Source organism: Xiphophorus hellerii, chromosome 9 (assembly GCF_003331165.1).
Source record: "Xiphophorus hellerii strain 12219 chromosome 9, Xiphophorus_hellerii-4.1, whole genome shotgun sequence".
NCBI lineage: Eukaryota > Metazoa > Chordata > Actinopteri > Cyprinodontiformes > Poeciliidae > Xiphophorus > Xiphophorus hellerii.
The window spans coordinates 16,434,033-16,452,942 of NC_045680.1; the positions used below are offsets into that span (position 1 = coordinate 16,434,033).

General features: G+C 36.6%; 2 protein-coding genes across 3 annotated transcripts; both read right to left on the minus strand.

Annotated features, from left to right (window-relative positions):
- Positions 1-1,077: 1,077 nt before the first annotated feature.
- Positions 1,078-5,780, minus strand: sac3d1 (SAC3 domain containing 1). 2 transcript variants are annotated; one of them, XM_032573239.1, is made up of 4 exons: positions 5,679-5,780; positions 4,394-4,808; positions 3,216-3,498; positions 1,078-2,024 (listed from the first exon to the last, which is right to left on the minus strand). In XM_032573239.1, the coding sequence occupies exons 1-4, from the start codon at positions 5,702-5,704 to the stop codon at positions 1,558-1,560; spliced, it is 1,191 nt and encodes a 396-aa protein (XP_032429130.1). In that variant the 5' UTR covers positions 5,705-5,780; the 3' UTR covers positions 1,078-1,557. The 2 variants fall into 2 exon arrangements, with proteins under 2 accessions (XP_032429130.1, XP_032429131.1); XM_032573240.1 differs by having other exon boundaries at positions 5,689-5,708.
- Positions 5,781-6,545: 765 nt separating this feature from the next.
- Positions 6,546-11,727, minus strand: haus8 (HAUS augmin like complex subunit 8). Its single transcript, XM_032571185.1, has 10 exons — positions 11,604-11,727; positions 11,283-11,347; positions 9,909-9,970; positions 9,553-9,667; positions 9,247-9,357; positions 9,055-9,158; positions 8,782-8,940; positions 7,618-7,759; positions 7,280-7,421; positions 6,546-6,961 (listed from the first exon to the last, which is right to left on the minus strand). Exons 1-10 carry the CDS (start codon positions 11,666-11,668, stop codon positions 6,835-6,837), a joined length of 1,092 nt encoding a protein of 363 aa, XP_032427076.1. The 5' UTR covers positions 11,669-11,727; the 3' UTR covers positions 6,546-6,834.
- Positions 11,728-18,910: the final 7,183 nt, after the last annotated feature.

Here is an 18,910-nt window from a genome sequence, read left to right on the forward strand (position 1 = left end):
GTGATATAACATTTAAGCTGTAAAGCTGAAGAGAGCACAACAATATTCCTGGGCCAAACAATTCTACAACCAAGAAGCAACCCCTTGCTGCCTGCAGCGGCACCATGAGCCCACAGGGAGACTATCGGTACTCTGAAGTTGTTTTTACTGCAGGTTCAGCACTACTTGTGATCAACATAAAACAAAATTGAATCCTTAATGATCAGATGCAAATTTGTTCATGATAGGATTGCTCTCTCAGTCTTTGCAAATGTTCAATAAACACATATTTGATGTACATTTTAGTGTGATTTGAATAATTAATTTTCATATTAAGAGGTTACCAAAATATCCATTCATCCTTCAAGTCATCTGTTGTTGCTTGTCCTTTTCGGGTCACGGCAAGGCTGGTATCCATTTTCCGCTATCTCTGGGAGAGAGTCGTGATGCACCCTTTGCAGGTCATCAGTCCATCATAAGGCAACACAAAGATACAGGACAAACCATACAGACACATACACATATTTGACAATTTAGTGAAACCAGTCAATGTAGCAATCATGTTTTTGGACTGTGGGAGGAATCCAGAGTACCCAAAGAGAACCCATGCATGTGCAAATTAGGGGGGTACAGGAAAAGGCAGGATGGATGCTGATGAGTACCAATTAGATTTTATTTGACAATTGGGAAGTTGAATTCTTTCAGGTATTTTTGACACCATTGACATCACAATTGTTATGAACTTATCCTACAGTTTCCTTTGCCAGCTATCAAAAGAAAAACTCAAGATACACAGACCCATGCAGATTTATTAAAGAAATAAAAATTGGAGATGCAAACTGCAAACCATCTAATTTACTGATCAAACATACACAACTACAAACAAATTAGGAGGGCTTGTAGCAGCTCAAACTTTAAATCAAGTGTTTGAGGGATTTGGGTAGCAGACAAAGCGCAAGAACCAGCAGATCTTGAAGTCAAATGACACCATGATTACAAGTTTGTATGTAAGGTTTGTTTTGATGAAGGCTGCCACCAAGTGGTGACAGGATGTACATGCAAATTTAACTCAGGCAAATCAGGCAGACAAGTCAAAGCTCTGTTTGGTAACAAAAATATTTATTGAAATGGTTTCACAATAAGCAGTTGGATCAGTGCAAATGAATGAAGCCTGGTGCAAAGAAAAATCTCCTAACTGTTTTAAGAAATATCAAAAACAGCACATAAAATTCAACTGTTAGCCTTTGGAATTAAACATGGTGACCTTTTATTTCTCATTACATTATATTAAATGAAGAAAGCTGTCAAAATAACAAACATTACCAGTATGAAAGGAGTTCACATTCCGAGGTGATTCAGAGGCCTGAGGTAAGACCACTGACTTATTGCACAGCAGGACATTAAGAAACATACAAAATTAATGATGTTCAGTTAAAAAAAAAAAAAAAAAATCAGCAATCTAGAAGAAAACTTGTTTAATGCAGATTAAACTCTGCTGTAAATTTTTATTGGAAATCTAAAGAGCTCTGTTACAGGAATAAGGCATGACAAGCACCGATTAAGAAACAAATATCTGTATCAAGTACATCCGCGAATGATGCTCTTCACAGTGAGGCCTCTTTGTTTCTCAGATACTATGCTATGATACAGTTTACAATTTAGTTCCCCTTGTTCAGGTTCAGTAAAAGCACTTTTGGAAAATAACACCTGGTTGTGCTGATTTACTTCGATGCCGTACACCTGACAAAGTTCGGCTGTAAGGGATGGTTCCAAGGAGAGGAGTTGAGCGAGTCTGTCAAGAGGAAAGCGGCAGTTGCGGCTGTGGTATCCGTGGCTGTATATAAGCAATAAGTGTCTGCGACACGTCACCAGGTGGCGGTGCAGTGCACAGGTCTGCAAAAAGTCCAGCTTCTGCACTAGTCGGAGTAAATGTACATGGTTTCCCTCCAGAAATGCTTGATTGATTGCTAGAGCGAGTTTAAGAGAAGGGGTTTGGCGCAGGCGCTCAGGGAGCTCCAAAACATCCTGAGTGGCGGGACTTGAACCTACAAAGAAAGTATGAATTGAATCAGTTTAGGAGAGTTTATTCTTGGCGAACCACCAGTTGACGTAAAAATATGAGACCACAAATAGATATTTCCAAAACTTATTCCACACACAAGTATTTGATATTTATTCAGCATAAATTAGTTAAAAGTAAAACATTTAAATGATGCTAAAAATAGTGATAAGATGAAAAATTACAGATGCAATCAGTTGATTGTATACATGTGTACATCTTAAAACTAATTTTCAGCACTTTAGTCTTCTTGAATTTAAGCATTTCAATAATTATTGAATTATATAGTCAATCTAAAGTTTTGATCAACCAAATATTTGACCAGTCATGTTTCCTGTCATTGTCCTATATACATCCTTCTCAGCATAGTGGGTTGGGTGCATTTTGCACTTGCAAAAAGCGAGTGAATAATTCCTTAGTAGCATATATCTGAACTATGTTTTGATCATGTATGTCAGGCTGAGTGTGAATATTTGCACCACCTGCCTGATATGTTATCGCTTTACAAAGAAACTATACCCATGGTACCCTTTCATTGCTTTGGTCTCAGCTTGACACATTAATATTTGATTTAACCATTAAGCATACGATGTAATGCAGATAAAAAAAACTTTCATATGAACATATTGTAGTTATGACATCAATCACATTGTTTACGTTTTTCCAGACTCTGTTTTATTTTTGGAAATATAATAAACCTTTTTTCTCCCTCTAAATGTTCTGAGTAACACATGTCTTAAGTGCATGTTCCCCACTGACTATTTTTAACCACTTTTTCTGATTATTTTTTACCAAATCTCTTTGACCGCATCGCTTTCATAATGATGAGCCCTAACACTTTATCAGAGCTTCACTTCCTCCAGCAAAGGGGCACTTACAAGTCAAATTTCGACTGCTGATTGGTCAGGCATTGACAAACCCACTGGATTGATTGACAGGTGGAGTCATTTAATTTCAAATCATAAAATGCATCCAAAACAGCTAATCTGTAAATACACATATTGATATACATATTGTGTCAAAATGGCTGCGATTCAACCAACATCTTTAAATAGTTTTACTTCCATACTTTCCCAATTCTCTTAAAAACTGATGTTTATTTCAAGTGACCTCCTGGTTAAATAGATCTTAAATACAACATACATAAACATAGGAAATTTTCAAGACATTAACTGACCCAGGTTGTAGAGGAGACCAAGAGTCTGAAACTCCTCCTGGTTTGGATATGGTCCAGTTCCAGTTTTGTAGCAGTCAAACAGCCAATTCAGATATTCTTGTAGGTGTGTATCATTGATGCGTGGATCGTAAATCCGCAGCGGCTCACCACAAAGACGATAAGAAGCGTAGATGTGGAAACGCACTGTTAGCTCTAAAATGGCCACACAGTCCTTTCCAGACAACCTTTGGATGATCATGTCCTGTTTCACACTACGTAGTCGATCAAACACAAAACTGTACACCTAAAAGAGAACAAGAAGCTCAATTCCAAAAATGCTCGTGTACAACTTTCATCTGACAATGTTCTTGGTAGTGAATCACAATGTCATAGATTCTGCAGTCAGTGTCTTGCCAAAATACTCATGTTTTTACATTTTGTTACAAGCCTACAAACACAAGCCTCCATGATTTTATGTTATAGACTAACTCAGTTGTCTAAGCCCAGTTGACAGGTTTAATCCTGCCCATCATCACAGCAGGATGCACAAGTCACTGTGAAATGGCACACTTTGAGTTATGTGGAATGTTAGCTGTCTTTTTCTCTGATCTGTCTGATGTGTTTCCTGGTCTCAATGATACTTTGTGTTTACCCATGTTCTCCAACAAACCTCAGAGGCCAACCAAGAAAAGCTGCACCTATTCTAAGATTAAATTAAACACAGTTCATGTATATTGATTAATTCTGTGATGGCATTTGGTTGCACTTGATTATACTTAGGTGTAATAAAGTAAAAGGGGACAAACATAAATGCACATCTAACCTTTCTGATTTTGTTTTTGTTAGAAATGTTTCAAATTATGTATAATCTTCTACTTCAGAAATGTGTGATGCTTATTTGCTGGTTATTTAGATGAAATTCCAATAAAACACATGAAAAGCTGTGGTTACAATGTGACACAAATAAAAAAAATAAAATAAAGGAGAATCCATACTTTTGCAATGTAAGCTGCACCCAAATCTTGAGGTTTAATTTATAGTACAGCAACATGTTTTTACATGTCATTATTATTATAGGTGTAACTAAATTATGGCAACAAACAATAGTCAGATCTTAATAGAAATAACTCAACACCTTTAGGACAGTAAAACAAGTTTTCTTAAAATAAATAAATAAGTAATGTGGTAAATCTACTTGCCTCAGTCCATGGGTGCAGACTAGTTGACCCTGCAATCTCATCAATAAGATAGCAGGCAGTCTTTAGCAACACATCAGGCGGTCGCAGGTAAGAGGGCTTTGTGACATCTTTTCCTGCTGCTGGTCTGGAATACTCCTTGACAGCACGCAGAGGATCTCCCTTCGGCTTTCGAAAGCTCTCAGTACCAGGGACCACTTCGAAACAGTGGAGCCGGTTTTGAGACTCACGGTTCCATAGCTCTTGAGCAGGACACATGGTTTGACAGGACGCTCTGGGAGCCATTTCTTTTATTTCTTTTTCCTGGTCTTCTGCTTCCACCTCATTCTTTTGGTTTTTGCTTTGATTTTGACATTGTTGTTTGTTCCTCGGACTCCTCCATCCACCTGATGGTGCCCTACTGCTCTGCAACTGAGTGCTGTTTAAGAAAAAGTTTAATAAATGATTTAAGTAATTGCCCTTATTTAAAACACAAACAAAACAATATTCACTTTGTTGTTCAAATAACATGTTATAGACTAAAGAAAAAGAAGTGGACTAGCCATTAGTTAAAATACAACAGCAACTTTCAAGCGCTTAATTAGCTAAATGTAAATTTTTGTCATGAGCTATTTAGTTAGTAACATAAGGATAATAAGCTAATATTTGTTTATTGATTAGTTAAGGTTTTTGCTCAGGTGTAGTCTGCCTTTTGAAAGACATTCTACTTGAATTTGTACAATTTTAGCTTTTAAAAAATGTGTATCCTGAATAAAATGATGGGTGGCTATTTTTTCAGTTCCCAAGCAATAGCTATAATTTAATTCAAACTTTATCAAAGACACAGAATCCTACGTCTTTCTCATTTGTAAAATCTGATCACAGCAGAACAGAGCAGTAGATTTACAATTATGTACCATTTATTTCCATCAGCTGACTGACAGCACATAGAAACATGAGGGGGAGCAGAAGATCTTTGCTCTATGTTACTGAAACTTTACTTTTTAGCAGGAGGGGAAAACTATCAGGAACTGTTCACTTGTCATCCAACATTCTAAATCCAGCCACTTTTATTTGAGCCCAATTCTTGTAAAATACGTGAGTAGGCCGTTACCTGAGTAACACTAACAAGCTAACTCCTGCAGTAGTTAGCTTGCTAACGACCTCAGCTTGAAAATAACCCTCATAAAGAAAGACGCGGACATATTTTTAAGTTCATAGTAATTTAGTTACTCATTGGAACCTTGGCCCTAAATTTATTTTGAACAAAAATTACTTTTAAAACGATAAAGTCAGCTTTTGCACTTACATGCGCGTACCTCTCCTGCGGTTCATTGGCTCATCTAAACAGGAATATCGTCACTTCTTCTTCTTCTTTTATTTTTTATTGGCGGCTGGCATCCAACTAAAGGTGCATTTACCGCCACCTACCAGGAATATCGTCACTTTCTGTAAGTCTCCAATAAAAATGCGCTTGGTTATAACGTCATATCCGGAACAGGGTGCAATTTTGTTTACGGTAATTGAAGAAGCGTTTTAAAATAAAAATAAATACAGAAATAAATAAATAACAGCCCATAAAATGACTATCGGCATTTTTTGGCACATGATGTTCAAAACCTTTGGCAAATTGTATGTGTATTATTGCATATATCATTATCAATGGACTCTATTTTAGAAAATGTGTTATTTGATCAAAAACAAATTTATACAATTAACATTTTATGAGCAACATTTTATATCCACAAATGCAAGATTGTAGGAAGGAGTGTATCATCATTTGGAGAATATAAACCAACTCATGCTTTTCTGGATACGCCTGGATTCTGTTTTGAGATGATTTCGCTCATTATAGAAATGACCTTTTCACGAGAAACCACCCGAAGCTGAGCGGGAAAGCTTTCTAAGCAAAAATTAAATTTCGTCCCTTTAGTGACATAAGCACGGTTACAAGTAACACTAGACCATTCACACCATAACCCCTTGTCCTATTAATTTCCCCTTTTCCTTTTGATCCAGCCATTGTATCATAAAGGTAGATTAAGACAATATTCATAATTTACTCATTGGCATTACATTTAATCGGTTTAAATATTGTCCACTTGATGGCGCAGTAGAGCAAATGAAGTTCCACGGATCTTTGGCTCATGAGTGGAGAAATTGGATAGAAAGACCATTTGATTTAAATGCGTGAGCTAATTTTATTGCTGTATGAAACCAAAAGGATAAGTTCAGTTTTTAATGTGTATTTCACTGTTTACTAAACACACGTAATCTGTAAAACTGCATGACCAATTAATTACTCAACAAGACAAACTATAACACAATTACAGCAAAATCAAACAGACTATATATTTAAGAAAAGACACAAAAGAAAGTTACACAAATTAATTGGGGAAATAATACAGGGATTGAGGCGTTATCCAAAGTGCATGTACTGCGTATCCCATTCTGTCTGGTATTCTTCACTGTTTGGGGCAGAAGAGCAGGAGGGTTCTTGAACTCCCAAGTTGCTCTTCCTCGTTGGCTTGCTGAAGCTGGACTGATTGACGGCAGACCAACGATGACAGCTCCGAAAGCTCTGAGCACGTTCTGGAAAGAACAGGAACATCTGAGTACTTAAAGTTAAGACATCTTTACATTTACATCATGAAAACTGAAGAACACACCAAACAACGCTTGATCAATTCAACAGTTCAGATGGAAGAACATGTCTGATTTCCATTTGTAAAATCTGACTCTAGTAGGTCAGAGCAGCAGCTTTACAATTATGTACCATTTTTTTGCTAACTAATCTCTTACAATTCTAACATAATTTTTCATGTTGAAACAAAACAAAATGTTACAGTATTTATATTTTGGGTATAAATACTTTTGCAAGGGACTGCACCATGTTATGAGTGTACCTACCCTGAAAGCTGCTGACTGATATCCTTTGATATTGTTTTAATTTCCCTGAGGCACTCTAAAGATGTGCTGTGGTCCAGATGGTCTCCCTGTGTGCAGTCCTGCAACAGCGTCTCCGTTTCTTTCAGGCAAACTTCAGCTTTTTCTAAAGACAGCAATAAAAAGGGACATAAATATTATAGCATGTAGTGGTAGTTTATATGAAACAATTGAGTTAAATCTTGATATCCAACTCCCTTATAAAGAAAAACTCCTAGTTTGTGTTTATTTGCAGACAATACAATAAATGTAGTAATTATTGTTCCATGTCACTTTACGTTAGTTATAAACATTGTAACAACCTAGAAATTCTTTTCCATCCCCATTTATGTAGAAATTCTTCACAGGCAACTCATGACGAGTTGAATCAACAGCTGCAGCAAAACACTTGTAGTCCTTTGTGAACTGATTGGCTGCCTCGGCCACGGGCGTCAGGATATCAATCTGAAGGGAAAAAAATAAAAAATAAAAAAATAAAATAAATAAATTATAAATTGGCCCATTAGTTAAAGTGCTATTGCTGATACAAAAGCACTCATTATTTACAAATAGAATGCTTACAAAGATATGATGCATTAACAAAAAGCATATGTCTTCAGTAACTTACCCTATTGACAGTTAGCTCATCAATAAAATAAATTTTGTACTGGCAAAAAATATTGAGCTCAACTAACAATTAATTTACAATATTGGCACAAATAGATCTGATCAAACAAAGTAAGGTAATGCAAATAACTTCATGCTTTGAGCTTCTGTGCAATTGGTGTTTATACTTACTACAGTGCAGCTTTAAGAAACAAAGCCTTTATTTTGCTGATGCTGTACCAGACTTACAGTACAGACCAAAAGTTTGGACACAACTGTGTGTCCAAACTTTTGGTCTGTATTGAGTACAGACCAAAAGTTTGGACACACCTTCTCATTGACTTCAATGAGAAGGTGTGTCCAAACTTTTGGTCTGTACTGTAGATCAGCCTGCAGTAAATGGACCATATGTGTAGAAATAAATCAGTTTATTTGGTGATCATCCAGAGAAGCCAGTTCTTCTCTCTCCATAATACAAATAATCTTCCTTAAAAATCTTAATTTTTGTTTAATAAATATATAAATGACACCAGTCCTTTAAGAAGCAACTACAAACACATTCATTAGGCATTCCCAGGCTAATGCTTATTATCTGTTTTTTTTTAGGTCCAACCAGTCAATTCCCACCCTCCCCCACCCCCCAAGACTTAAAACATCAAAAAATGTATTGCATGTTCTAATATGTACATTAGAACCAAACATATAAAAAATGAAAGAACTACAAGATTTCTTCATTTATGCATCACAACATCTGTCAATAATACATAGCAGGTCTTTGTCAAAGTTAATAAAAGAAAATGTGTCAAGTATACGATCTTGATAGATGCGAGACCAACTCAAAAATGGGAAAATATTCAACAATTAGTTATTGGTGCACTTACCTGCAAGTCTAAGAGCTCATTCAGTTGTTTCTTCTTCTCCATTAGTAGATATTGGTGCTTTTTCTCCTTAACTTTCATATGCAGTCTCTGTTCTTCTTCCATATTTAGAAGGAGCTTTGCCCCTGCCTCAGCTTTGAACTTTGCAGTGTTACTCTCCATCTAGTAAACAAAATTTTCAAAAAAAATTGTTTTTCCAAGAGAAAACATGATATACATTTGTATGTTATGTTCACATTAAGGTAGCTTTATTCAGACAGTGTAAACCAGTCTTACCTTAGCTGTTAGATAGGCTAGAAGAAATGTTTGCATTTCTACAATCTTCTTCTCATTCTCTAGAGTTCTTTCAGGCTCCTTTGCATTCTCAATCACAGTTTTATCTTTGAATTATGGTTAAAAAATACCTTATTAATTCACAATTCAGTTCTGAAAGGAAGTCATGACATTGTAAAGTTGTTTTCCATTTACCTTTAATGACTGAAATATCAAAATCTGGTCGAAAACAGTGACCATCCGAAAAAGTGGACTGCAGGACACTTTTACCAAGGAAGGATGAATCAGTTTTGCATGTCAGTGTTGCTTTAAGAAAGCGAAAACAATATAACCAAAATTAATTTTAAGACAACTTATTTTGTATAAATTGTATTTTCCTCAAGAAAACAGAAAAAAAAAAATCATGGCAATGTAACTGTTATTCTTATATTTTAAGACTCAAAACCTGACATTTAATAACATTAATGAAAACCCAAAGCAACCCCATAAAGATAAACTTACATTCTGCCAGTGCTTGTGGGGTCATTGAGCGCCTTGTTGGAGCACCCACCTTTGGTTTTACAGCGGTGGGTTTGGATGAGGAAGGCCCAGACAACTCATTGGTCAGTGAGTTGCTCTTTAAAGGTAGAATATGAAAAATCAATTGATCGTAGGAAGAAAGAAAAAGAAAAAAACAGCAAGACAGTCCAGTTTACAATAGGATACATCAAGGAGAAAAGCAAATTCACTACTGTATTATTTAAGAATATAGCCACTCCAATGTACATGCAAAGCATCATTCATCAGTGGTCTGCCATGTAAAAAAAACCTTAATATGTTTCAATGCAACAAAGATAAATATAGACAAATTGCTTTACCTTTGAAAGAGATGTCTTCTCAGCAGATTGTAAATATCGAGACTTGACAATAGTCCCACTTGCTACAAATCAACAAAGACAATAAATGTATTATGAAGTTATTTTTAAAGAAAGATTATGGTTCCTAAAGCAGATGATGTATAATATGCAGTTTTATTTAAAGTGTAACTAGATCATAAGAAGTACATTATATGATCACTTGTAACATTAAGATGGTGAAACTTCTCATTACTTGCTTATAGACCTCAAGTTAATTTATTAACATAATTAAAACTGGTATGGGTCTTGTGTGTCACTTTTCAAGTTCAGTTTGTATGTCCTTTTATGGCTATAATTTGAACATATATTTTTTGGCAGTTTCTCAGCTGAACATTATATACAGGAAAATGGTCAATTTGAGATTTAAATGTTTTATGAAAATATTTAAAATAGCATTTAGTTTGTCACAGCAACCAAAGAAGTGGAACAGATATTTAAACACCTGAAAATGGTTGGAACATAATAACTAGATCCACTGACAAAACATTAGGTGCATCAATAGGTATAAAAAGAGCATTCCCTGAAGAGGGAAGGCACTTCACATGTGTTAATGTAGATCAATCAGTGATGCTAAAGTAAAAACAAACTTCTATGCAAAGGATAATAACAAAGCCAGTATTTTCTCCATAATCCCTAATTCTTTAGACAATGTTAAAAGAGTGTTAACCCTGTAGAAGAAATTTCTGGATGTCAAGTAACAATCAAGAAATGTGCCTTAAGTTAAAGGTCAACGCAAAATTGAAAAGATAGTATTCATTATCTAGTCGACACTAACTTAGCAAAGCTTGATTTTAAAATTTCTAACACTAAGACTTTGTAAATCAGCACTCAATTATCCTAATAAATATATATTCATTAAGGCACAGGTTGAGAACTTTGCGAGCTTTAAACTTTTGGTTAAAAAAAATGCTTAACATAGCTTGATAAGTACTGGTCAAATTTAAAATGGTAATATGAAATTGTTTTGAGGAATTTATCTCTAGGTTGTCAGTAAGTGATATTAACAAGAGCAAAAAAAAAGATACAATGTGATTTCAATCCTAAATGAAGAAAACAACACCACCAAAACAATATATTTGTTGAATTTAGTTTTGTTTACAAACTACAAACTGAAATACGGACTAAAGTGTGTAAAATTAACAGCTTGTTTTTCCATATTCTATAGACGTGGACATGATGAAAGCAAATCTTATTTCAAAAGCCTGCCTATCAACCCTCTCGATATATAGGCCTAAATGACGTTTCTGAATTCACTACACTAACGCAGATTTGCTCAGAACATCTGATAACTTACATGACGTCAGTCATCTATAACGAACATAAGTGCATACTTACATTTACCAGTTTTCTTCCCATCTGCAGTGTTATTGGCTTTTACTCCATTATTGGCACATTTTGAACTGAAAACAACAAACAATTGCTGTCATGAATGGCAACTTTGTACATGAAAGCAAAAATCCCTTAACTTATCTTTAAAAAGGTAAACTATTGAACCCCATGTCCCTTTTCCTGCTCGGCTTAAAGATATTATGATACTTGAAACGGCTGAACAACGTCATATTATTATTTTTTTCTTCATTTTATTCACCACAAAGTCAGAAGCCAAACAATCGGTATACGAGAGCATACGACGAAGAAAACGACTTTATTAAATACCTGTTTGCATCAGTGGACGTATTTTTAAAATTATTTGGCGCTGAAGACGTTCTCCTGGAAGCCATGTTTTGAAGTGAACCGCCCGTTCCTCTGCTTTATAGTCCGTGAGGAACACAAACACCCTACTTTCGTTCCGTGGGCGGGAACATTTATCCGATCAGATCATTATCTCGCGATGGCACGCCACAAATTACTGTTAATGCAGTATCGGAGTTCACATTTCAACAAAAAAATAGCAGATCGAAAAATGTATTATGATAAAGCTACTAAATTCATAATAAAAACGTGTTTGGATGTTTCCAGTTATATTTTTTAAAGTGCATTTTTTGTAATGACGAGCATATTTCTTTATATATCGGTTTCTTTACATTTCATGTATGTAATAGTTTCTGTATTATTGAACAGTTTCCTAAATCTAATGTAGTATAATATAAATATTTATCCAATACTCCCTCATCCGAACATTTTAATTCTGATTTTATTTGATTAAATAATTGATCACGTCTCAAGGAAATTAGGCCTATCATAGCTGTGGAATGTTTTGCCCTAAAAACAACTCTTTTCAGGATGACAGTCGATTTATGAAGCACTAGATGGGGATGTAAAATTAGTTTAATCCAGAGGAACTGGACCTGTGTGCTGTGCGAGTGACCGGTGTTGATCGAGTGTCTGTTCACAAGTAGCCTACTTGGTGATTTATTTTGTTTTAGGAACCAGTTCCCACATTTGGACTGCCCTCCCCCTGCTGGTAGGCCCCAGTACTGTGTACTTCCCTTCCTATTGTGGTTCTTTGAATTTTACTGCTTTTTAAAACATGGAACAGTAAAATGAACTATTATGGTGGAATGAAGTCTTGTTCTCATTGATTACGAACCTTGGGTACCTTACCTATTTCCTTGGGCGCAATTCCCAAGGTGGTGCTATGACACCCTCTGGTTACCCTGCTTTGAAGGGCAGAGTAGTAGCTTCATACCCTCGTGTTGCCACAATGCTAATACACAATTGATCTATTGGTTCCTGTTTTGTTTTTTTCAGAATCAGTAAGTAGAATAATTTTCTGCAACCACAATAAAATGAACAATATTTGTGGAGAGCATAAAGAGGGGCTGGAGCAGACAAAAAGGAAAACAATCAACCTCAGCCCATGTTGCATGTACCTGCATACGTTAATCTTTTTCTGAGTTTAATGCCGACTTGTGTGCAAGAGTCTTAGAGCACATAATGGATGCTGATCCCACCTGAGACCAACCTGGACAATGGGTAGGACAACGGGGACAACGTGGGTGTGGTACTGGATGCCAAACACGACTACTGCTCTACTTGGTCTTTACAAAAAAAGAGGGATAAACCACTGAGTGGAGAACTGAAAGTAAGAGATGAATGTCGTAAGTATAAACCTCATGGAACCTCAAAATTAAGAACTGTATTTTAATTTTGTTTGTGATTTTTTTTTCTCAACAATAATTGACATCTCTGCTTGCTTTCATGTGTTCATACTGTATGTCTTGCATTTTTGTGTGTTAGAGGCATTCATACCCTACATCATTAATCTATGGAAAGTCGGATCTTATCGCATCTCTCCCCCTCCTCACAGAGTAATAAAGTCTTGAAGTCAGCAAGTGTGTCTGCACACTTGCTATCCATCTCTCACCACCAGGTAATGCAAGAACCTGTATTGCAATGGACAGTAACTACTCTTGGTGGAGGTGATATAAACAGAGCAGACTCTTTTTGGGTTAGTTGGTAAAAAAAAAAAAAAAAAATGCCGTTTTATGGATCAAGTGACTCTCATTTGCAATTTTCAGAAGTGAAATAACCAATCTCTGGTTGATGAGTTGAAATGAACAAAGAGAAGTGCATGTTGAAAGATTGTGTTAGAAGAAGACATTTAGCACCTGAATGAAAGTCCTTGTCTCAGTCTGGAGCCCACCTCTCTGGTCTTTCTCTGTCCTGTGAAACTCTGACGTCTGTTAGAGGATTTTTTTTGTCAGTGTGACCTTACTGATACTCTTTTCGAACACATATGAGAATGGGGGGAAAAAATATTATAGTATTTAAATTTTTCAAAAAAGCTTTATACTCATTGAAGACTATGCATCATGAGTGTACAGCCCCTTTCCTCAAAAGCCTGAGGAGTTTCAGATGCGTCTCTTCAACAAAGCTGATTCAACTACTTCCTCAACATATCAAAGTTCTGCAAAAGGCCTGCTGATGAACCATCATTTGATTGAGATGTATTAAACCAGGAAAGAAAAAAAAACAAAAAACATGCTGGATACCGGTTCTTGAAGGCTGACTTTGTAGACCACTGCCATACATGATTACCCCTCTCACAACCTCACACCCACACACTTATGGACACAAAGCTACTCTCTCTCCTTTTTAGGAAGCAGCTACTCATCATGCTTTCAGCCTGTCTGGTCCACGTAGCACACTGGGAATGCTTTAAATATACAAAGTCTATTTCCAGGAAAGTCAGCAAGTAGTGAATGTCCAGTTAAAATGTTCATACAATTACATTGCTGTTATCCGTTCGTTCGTTCGTCCGTCCGTTCATCCATCAGGGGTATACCTATTTCCAGCAGTCATTATGTGAACGATGCCTTACATCCTGAACTGGTCAATTCAACCTAACAGCTCAGTTTTTGGGATTTAGGGAGGAAGCCAGAGTACCAAGCGATAACATGAAACACATGCTTTAGTTGACAGAGAAATGAAAATGAAATCCTGAAGGATAATGTCCAACCACAAGTTCATAACCTGAAGCTTCAGTGGAATGGCGTTATGCAGCAGGATGATGATCTGAAGCATGCTAGAAAGCTCCTCTCTGAAGTGCTCAGTAGTAATAATAAAAACAGAAGGGGGGATTAAAATCCAGATTTTAATCCGATTGCAATATTGTGGTAATGCAACTTGTTTCCTACTGAAAGGTGACCCTTGCAGCTCACAGATTCCATCACATAGCTCGGAGCCAAGCTTTCCAAAGTGTGCCCATTGCTGCTCACTTCCCAATTGTGTAATTACAGCACTTATCTTAACAGGATTTGACAAGGTTGTGGTGTTTGCTTCTGTGGATATTTTTTTTTCAGTCAGCACTTTAAGCTACGGGATTTCCTGCATGTCTTGGGGGACAAATGCAAACTCATTTAAGTCAGTCAGTGTTTACCATAAAAAGTGCAAATATATATGCAGCTACACAGAAGAATACCCATGAGAAAACAAGTTTACTTGTCAACGTTAAGCACATTTAATTCTGCTAAAAAAACAAACAAAAAAAACAGAACTGATTTGAAAATTTAAAAAAAAAATTCAAATCAGTTTCAATTTCAATTTTCAAATTTGTGCCAGATACGGCACAAAGAAAATTTTTGTGCCGTATCTGTGTTAATAGACCTATGAGAAGCTTCACAAATAAAAATGAGCAGTGGATGAGCATGAATGAGTGTGTCTATGTGTGTGTGTGAGAACCATGTACGCTGCTTTAGCAGGGCAGTGTAGCGTGCAGTGCAGGAGCGAGCAGAGGCGGCCCGGGCCAACGTAGCTCCAGCACCCTGGTAATCCCTGCGTTTTCAGGAGCCCTGGCCCGTACTTGATTAGCTTGAGCAAGAAAAAGGTTATGCGCGCTCTCATGTGTTTCTCTCGCCCTTTCTGTGTCTCCCTCTCTTTCTCTATCTGTCTCACTCCCTCATTCCTCCCCTCTTTCTCATGCCCCCTCCCCTTCTCTGCGTCCCCTGGAGCCACATTGTGAATGAATGGACTCTAAGTGTTTGCTCAGCAACTTCATCTGTTCCTCTCACTCTCTGTACTTCTCGGGATTTTTTTTTTTTTGAGAACTTGCTGAGCTGATGAAGAGACAGAAGTAAACCTAGCATTAAACTGGAGTAGACACAGGGTTTTTTGCACTGCTGGCCACATTTATAGGAACCACTGGTAAAAATGTGTATAAAAATGGTCTCATTGCTCTAAAATAATCTCACAAGGATTTTTAAAAACCCAGTGTTTATTTTGAGTACATTTATTCAGTTTATGCATAGCAGGTTTTCAGAAAAATCACTTTAAAAAACTTTTTAAAAATATGTAGCTTTATGTTATTAAAACTAAAGTTTAATCAGTAATACTTTTAAAAACAAATCTGTGTCAGATCATGATTTCTTGGTTAATGTCAAGTTGTCATAACGAAGACATTTTGAATAATGTCAACTTTGTATTAAAAGTGTCATGATTTACCGAATGACACTTTATGACAATAGTCATAAATATTCATGAAGACTTACTCATGTTCATGACGGGTGTTATGTTATGTTTTTTCACAACCCATCAAATAAAGTGTTACCGTTAATGTTAATCACAAATGTCAAACATTGTAGCAATAAAAAAATGCAGCCTGGAAGCTGATATACCTAGGTGCAATGTTATCTGATTTACTGGTGTTTGCAAACTGGCCAATCCAGGAGCACCACTAATTTTCCATGTCTGTGATTGGCTGTATCCCAATTGTAAGAGCAGAGATAAAAACGACAGTTGATGTTAGTCTCTGTGGTAGTGCTAATTCAATGTCCATTGTGTACATTAATATATTAAAGTAAATTTGGATTTTGAACCAAAAATTATCCTCTGTGCTTTAATAAGATTCCCAGGGTCTTTGGTAGCATCACAGATCCTCCACCATACTTAACAGTGCGAATGAGTGACTCTTCCAAATAGTCATCCTTTGTTTTATGGTTGCTTGCTTGTGAATGCATAGCTCAACTCTGTGACCAAAGCAGATGATCCCAGTTATAGTACATGCAGATTTTAGCTCAACCATGTTTGCAAGTATGATGATAGAACCTCATACTTGAGATAATAAATACAGTACCGCTTCCAAAACAATTCTCAATTTCTGAATTTTTGCTTCCTTTTTTAAATTTGATTGAAGAAACTCACTTTTGATAAATCTGCATATGAAAGGACACACTGTAAGTTTGTGGTGACAACAACAAACATGAGCGGTTGAAAAGAATTCTACAGAGAATCAGAAGGAAGAAGTGTGAGGAAGCAAAAACACCATATGGTACAGAACATGACTGAAAGTCTGAAAGACTGAATATCTCTAAATTCTGGGGGCAAATCCGCACAGCTTGGGCCATCGGTGACATTTGCTTTTCATTAAAAATAATTTTATGGGCTCATCTTATTGTCAGCAAATAAGCAGATTTTACATCATTCTGTAATCTACAAATTACAATTTGAGATTCTCCAGACACTCATGGACATCTCCAGAAAGGTTTTGTAAAGACAAAACTAATTTTAGAAATTAAAAATTTTACATTCAGCTTGATGTTTTCAGAAACTTAAAAAGTAATTCAGTTTAGAAATATTACTGTGGCTTTTACAAATACAAAGATGCAATTAAAGATTCTGGCAAATGGATTGTATTTTGTAGGGCTAGAAATGGTGTCGTCCATAATTCACTACCTTATCTACCCCACAGGAAAACAGCAATTTGCATTGTATTATAAAATCTACTTTGTTGTCAGAAGAACATTCTGATGCAAACTTTGTCTGCAATGTGAAAAGTAATGGAACCATCACTATCTGAATAGCTATAGCAGAGTGTTTGTTCCATTTATGGGACCGAGAAACAAATATTGTCCTGAAAGGTGTATGGAGTCAGTGCTGGGGTGGCAGGGCGGTTCAGGAGGGGATTAACAAGAGGCCGCAGACCCTGAGGCAGGGGTCCTCGTTTCCTGGCCTGAGCCCCTGTTTGTCCTGCCTGACCTGGCAGCTCTGGGGGCAGATCCCGCCTAGATACATCCCTGCTCCCACGCCTGTCTGAAGCTGTTAACCACTGGCTGTGAGTAGCTAGCTGGGCTTAGTTATGTCTGAGCTGCAGCGTGGTGAGAAGGGGAGGGGGTTCCAGTTATCTGTGGGATGGGGTTGCCAGCTTCTGCGTGTTGGTAGAGGATGGGTTGTGGTAAAACAGACATCTGCCAGAACTATAGGAGGTGATGATTAATATCTTCTCTTTGTCTATGAGCAACTTTTATTCGCAGCAGGATTGTTCAAGAGGAACATCATTACTTTAAAACTTGTGGACAACTTTCTTTAAAATCAACTTAAGTGGAAGATAAGTCAACATGAGAATCAAATGAAGTACCATGTAAAGGAGAATCACATCTTTTAGACTTTTTGTCTTTTTTTTAAACATTTCAATAAAGTACATTAAATAAAACAAAAGATTGAAAGTGTGTTTTTTAAATTTATTTATTTAACATAAATTTGACTTGATCTAATCCCTTCCATCAACCATCAAGCTCTGTCTCTTTGTTTTGTGTCATCCTGCTGGAAGGTGAACTTCTTTCTTCAGTATCAAGTTTTTTTCTAGTTACTTCCAGGTTTTCTGCTCTTCTTTAACATCCTGTCAGTTCATGTGAGTGGCTATGTCTTGATTGGCTTGCAGTTTTGCTATACTCTTTCCTGTGACGCTGTGATGTTTTCCTCCTTGGAAAAATGTCGAGTAACCTAAATCTGCTTTAAACATCTCCTTAACTCGACCCCTGGCCCTGTCTGCTGCGTTCCTTTGTCTTCATGGTGCTGTTTGTTCACTGATGTTCTCTAACAAAATTCTGGGTTATTCTTAATTCTGACACACAGGTGGACTCTGTTTAAAATTTGGGTGAATGGTGTCTGCCCCAAATTTGATTAAAGGTGTATGAAATAACTGTGTTCTAAATACAACGTGCTTGCAATTGGATAAACTGTGAAAAAGTTCAACAATTATGAATACTTTCCCCCAACATATTGCATGTAGCAAATTACCCTCATCCAGCATGAGATATCTTCTGCTTTTCACCAATTCTTCAGAAGATATCTCATTTGGTGTATAGATGTTGGAGATTTAAAGTTTACCATTTGATTTGATAGTTGGGATATTTCAGAAGATATTTGGTGCGTCTCTTTATATGTGGTGTCTCAAGTGTATCCTCCACAGTTTTTTCCAGTCCTTGGTCATTAAAATACTCACTTACTGAAATCAACTTAATACAATAGTTTGTTTAATTGTGGCCCTACCTTGTTGTGCTCTGTCTTTGCATCCCAAGTTGCAGATCTCACAATGCTGCTGAAAGCCATGCAAACAGCTTGTAGCTCTCTGTTTGCCTAAATAATCATAAAGAAAGACCATGGCTTTCACAGTGCTTAAAGGGTGTTGTCTGACTACCAACTGTGTGCACAACACTGTTTTTACTTCAAAATCCAAAAGACAACATGTCTCCTCATCTCCCAACTGGGTTGTTTGATTATCGCTCTCCAAAAATGAAAATGAA